At 37.9% G+C, this 5,128-nt stretch overlaps 1 protein-coding gene across 1 annotated transcript in view; it reads left to right on the top strand.

Annotated features, from left to right (window-relative positions):
- LOC107838444 (plakophilin-4-like) overlaps positions 1 to 4,799 on the top strand; it is a gene marked incomplete at both ends in the record, with an annotated part of 23,431 nt that extends 18,632 nt beyond the window's left edge. The window contains 3 exons of the mRNA XM_016680807.1: positions 1,750 to 1,960; positions 3,302 to 3,434; positions 4,586 to 4,799. Of these exons, the coding sequence (XP_016536293.1) occupies positions 1,750 to 1,960; positions 3,302 to 3,434; positions 4,586 to 4,799 (558 nt within the window). The remainder of the gene's footprint in view (positions 1 to 1,749; positions 1,961 to 3,301; positions 3,435 to 4,585) is intronic.
- Positions 4,800 to 5,128: the final 329 nt, after the last annotated feature.

Genomic DNA, 5,128 nt, shown 5'->3' with positions numbered 1-5,128 from the left:
ATCATAATAAAAAGCAATAACTGCATCCTGCAACATGTCAGTTACACAAAACATTCCTAGAAGCTTCTCACTGAAGTCATTTCAACCAAGTTGGGTTTTTTTTTGTTTTGTTTTTGTTTTTGTTTTCTCTGAAGTCTGAAACAATTAGCAAAAAATGTTTCAGCATTTATAGAACTTCCTTTTTGAACTGGATGACTTTGCTCTAACGGTTTGGACAAGCTTTTCAGAATGAATGACTTAACATGCAATAGGGAGTCCCATGCTCCCTATTGCATACGATTATTTGAACAGATGAACATTGCACCTTCAGGCGTCTGGAAATTGTACCCAATGAAAAACTAGGCTTGTAGAGGTCCGTCATTTCTCTTCATGACATCTTTAGATTTTTTCAAGCTGTCCCACAAGTGTGTTTGAGGTGTTGCCTTAAAGTACATCAACATGTTTACTAGATTTATCCCCGAACAGCTTACATAGCCATCGTCATCTGATTTTTCTCAAATCGTTTAAAGACATGATAATCCTAAAATGTGGAAATATCTGATTTTGAAGAACGTAATAAAAGATTATCTCATTATTCTGATATTTAGCAAGTAGAAAGATTTAGATAATTCCAAAACAGCAAATGTTTAATTTCATTTGACATCAGTCAAATTAAATTAATTTGTGCAAGCTTGTGCCTTTTCATACCATGTAAACATCGGATTCCAACTACTCAGTGTCTAATAAATCTGTATTATATGATGTATATAATATGCATTTTTATTAACTTAGTTTCTGAAATAATTTTCAGTCTGCTTTATTGAGATACATTTGTTGTACTGACAAAAATATTTCAAAAAAAAAAAAAAGCTTCACTATGTTGCATTGAATTCCTCTCCCTGCATCCCTGTGGGGTTTTTAGCTTGGGAGGTGGACACTTTGCAGGCTTGAGTCACTGCCGAACACAGAAGTGTACTGATGCGAGAAATTATGTTTTTGGAGTAAAACCACAAGTTGACGTCTTGGTTCCTGGTAGGGGGGAGTTTGGGCACTCGTGCCCAGTTCTTTCAGGTTTGCTGATACAGATCTGACCAGCGCAGCAGGCATGCTGTCACAGATCACGTGGCTTCAGTTAGAAGGAGGGCTAAGTCTTACCAGCCTGTTTATGCAGTTTAAAAAATGGGTCGTAATGCTATAATATCACATGGAGCAAATGAATAGAAGGCAGATGACTAAAAGAAGATGCGACTTCTCTTTTTAGTCTTGATGGTTTGTTTTTTGTCATTTTAATCCAGTTTTTTTTCTTTCTTTTTTTTGTGAAGCTGGTCAGCTTTTACACGTGTCTTTTTAGCTGAATTAGTACAAGAAAGTAAGAACGGGACGGATCAAGAAGGCTGGGAAGAAAGAATTTGTGGATTATCAAGCAGGTTGGGTCCTTAAGTGCTCTCTGAACACAGACAGGACCCCTCGAGCTACGTACAACCTAGTAAACGTAAAAAAGAAAGCCTTTGAAGGAGAATGGATCTACTTTCTGCAACCATGGGAGCTGTATTTTATCCCCACCATTAATTGGGTCCACATTTGAGAATTTGCAGAGTCTGTAAGAGCAGCAGCATGTTTGTATTTTCAGCTTTGTGTAAAAACCTCTAAGCTAACAGGAGTACAAAGCTCTCAGTTTAGCTGAAAAGGTCAGAACTCCAGTCTTGCATTGCTTTGTTGTCTTGTGTGTTGTGTGTGTGTTTAATTTCCCTTTATGTTTTTGCTGTTCAGGTGTGGGAAGCCTGCAGAGGACATCCAGCCAGCGCAGTGCCATGACTTACCAAAGAAACAACTATGCTCTTAACACCACAGCTAACTATGCCGATCCGTACCACTCTGCACAGTACCGGCCCTCTGATCCGAACTACGCCCGGCAGACTATCGTCATGGACGACGGCGCCCCCCGCTCGCCCTCCATAGACAGCATTCAGAAAGATCCCAGGTAAGCACAGTCACATTCCCAGTGTCAAGTCATGTTTTCGTTTTCACTGGATTTACTCTGTGGTTAGTACTTTACCACATAAAAGTCATCCAAAGGGGCTAGTTGTGCTTACAAGGCATCCCTGTTCTGCTGGGTCAACACCGGTGTCCTCTTACTATTCAAACACAGAGCTCTCCCCCTGGATAGCCACACATGGCTTTACCCATTAAGCTGGCTCAACTGTGCCTGGTCGCCTCACAATAGATTCTCACAGGCGTTGAAGTGCTGCGTCTGCTCTTGTACAGATGTGTGGATGTGTAGAGCGTGGATTGACAACTTGTGGTAAAACCCTGACCCTGCACATTAGAGGCTTTGTTTACATTTACAGTGTGCTGTAACTATTTAAAAGTAGAGCAACCCAGGAGTGGCTGCTCAGGAAGTTCACCAGGCTGGAATTTGGTCTAGAATTTCTGCCCTTGAATATATTTTCAGATTCAGCTTTAGCAAAAGAAAAGTTCATGTTTACTATCCAGAGATCTACTGCGTACCCCAAGTGGTGTAAAGCCATCTGTGTTACAACTGTAACACTTTGTGTTTGAGTGCGTAGATGGTACTAACTCTCATTTTGTGAGGGATTGCCTGTAATTAAATAAAAGGGTAAATTCATTAGTATAAACCTTTGTGTTTGATGAATTTTCTCAGAGCACTGTATATGGTAGGGCATTTATCGCATCACTTATCTTTTATCGTGATAAATTTGTTGTCATGACAACAATTTTGATTTATTGTTGTCACGATAAATTCCATCTAGTGATGATTAAACTCCCCCAAAACTGTCCTTACTGTTGAGATTGTTACTTTTACTGTTTTCTCCACTGTTTGTTCAATAGAAGCATCAATAAATACCAGTAAATTTGAAAATATAGTTACAGTGTGCTGCTTCGTGAAACAAATCACTTTTTTGCGTGTCTGATGTCCTAATGAAGTGCCTTGCATATGGAAATGTTTTTCAATGGCGTTAAACGTGTTGATTGCCATGACACACGGTCAGTCATATAGTTACCTGAAATAAACCTTTTGACTATATCCTTGGAATATTGAGCTTTTCTTATATTTTGATACGCTCCAAGTCTAATTGAAGGAAAACATAAATAAATTTATATAAACCGTACAGAGTTTTTAAAACTCTGATTATCCAAGCACAATAGTTTATACAAAATTGGACTCTCGTACACATAAACAATCTGCTTTCCCTGGCACTCTTGAAAAAGAGAGAAGACCCAGAGTTGTGTTGATGTTTTTCCTCATTTCCTTTGCACCTGTCGTCATGCTGATATGTTTCTACCCCACCTGCACTTTCAGAGAGTTTGCTTGGCGTGACCCGGAGCTGACAGAGGTAATCCACATGCTGCAGCACCATTTCCCCTCAGTGCAGGCCAATGCAGCCGCCTACCTGCAGCACCTGTGCTTCGGTGATAATAGAGTCAAGAGTGAGGTGGGTGGCGTTCGACTGATGCTGTACGGTGTCTTATTCCAGTTAATTCATCCTAACCTCTGATAACTGTTAAAACTATTTACATTATGTTAACTTATTTTAATATAGTCATTGCAAATTGTATATTTAAAGGTAATGCCCTATTTATGTTAACAAGGTTCATTTTTCAAGCTTCAGGGTTTTGATTAGCTTCGATTGACTTCATATAAGACTCTTTTAGGGCAATAAATCGCATGATGCATCAATGCAAAGTTCAACATTTGGTAATTCTCATACAAAGAGAAGACTAAGTCAAATGAGCTTTGCCTTAATCAAATTTAAGTTTTTATTTGTTCTTAATTGATAAATTAAATTGATTAAATGAAAAACATATATTGAGTATTAATAGTATTTTGTTTTCTGAAATGTTAGTTTTCCTGTTAACATTTAAACCGTTAACCTTTTGTTAAGGCAATCTTCAAACTAAACTTTATACTGTAAAAACTGTGAACATGACACCAATTTCAGTCATAAACCTTTTAGACTTTTTAATTCACTGTCTGAGTTTATCAACTCAACCATTTCTAAACAGTTTGACGGGAATTGAGTTTTTCCAACAATTTTTTTCTCTGTTCCCACAAAAACAGAACAAACTCACAAATATTCTTGATTTTTAGACTATTTTTATTGGCGTGTAAAGCCCTTTCTGTTTTGTTTATTTTGTATGATGTATCTTATGAAAACCTTGACTTTTGTAGAATGCACATAATGTATTCAGTATAAATGCTATATTTTGTGTACTGAAATGTCAAATGTCTATATATTACTGAATAATTCATGCTATTCAATTTAAAGCTCTAGCTTTGTTTTCGTACACTTTGTTTTATTCACTTCACTCTGTGCGCAGAAGAAATGGCTGGTTTTTTTTTTGTTTTTTTGTTTTTTTCCACCTGTAATCTCCTGTGGTTAAAGCTTTAATTCCAACCAGCATTACTTTTCCAGATAATTTGGGTTTGGTATGAATAAAATCCGTGCTGCTGAATCTCTTGTCGCATGAATAAATTCATGCTTTTTGTTCTCCCCTAAAAAAACAACTGAACAAGGGAGGGAAAAAAAAGTTAAATCCCTTCCTGAGTGAAATTCACGCATGACCTTATTCACCCTACCACCAGGTGTGTCGACTGGGAGGAATTAAACACCTGGTGGACCTGCTCGACCATAAAACCGTCGAGGTCCAAAGAAACTCGTGTGGGGCTTTGAGGAACCTTGTTTATGGGAAAGCTATGGATGAAAACAAGATCGCTGTCAGGAACGCAGGAGGGATCCCCGCTCTGCTCCGCCTGCTGAGGAAGACGGTCGATGCCGAAGTGCGGGAGCTCGTCACAGGTTGGTCAGCATGAGTGGAGAAGCTGCTTTTCACAGTCATGTTGACAGTAAATCTGCACAGAAAAATACATAATATATATATATATAAAAAAAAGTAAAACCACCAGTTGCTTTGCAAATATACTGACATATTTAAAATGTCTGTTTATATACAGTGTATGAGATTTCTTTGTATAGTTTATTACTTCATTGTGCAGCAAACTTTTGCTTCCACTTCGATCCCATAGTTAATATTGGATTGCCCCACATCTCTAAACTTGTCACAGCTTAATAAGTTTAAACACCACTGACCAAAGTCAGTTTCTTATACAATACTTATTTTTCAAAGC

The sequence above is a fragment of the Poecilia formosa genome, unplaced genomic scaffold, assembly GCF_000485575.1.
Source record: "Poecilia formosa unplaced genomic scaffold, Poecilia_formosa-5.1.2 Scaffold257, whole genome shotgun sequence".
NCBI classification, from domain to species: domain Eukaryota; kingdom Metazoa; phylum Chordata; class Actinopteri; order Cyprinodontiformes; family Poeciliidae; genus Poecilia; species Poecilia formosa.
The sequence above is the reverse complement of the archived record's forward strand: the minus strand, read 5'-3'. Positions and strand labels throughout refer to the sequence as shown.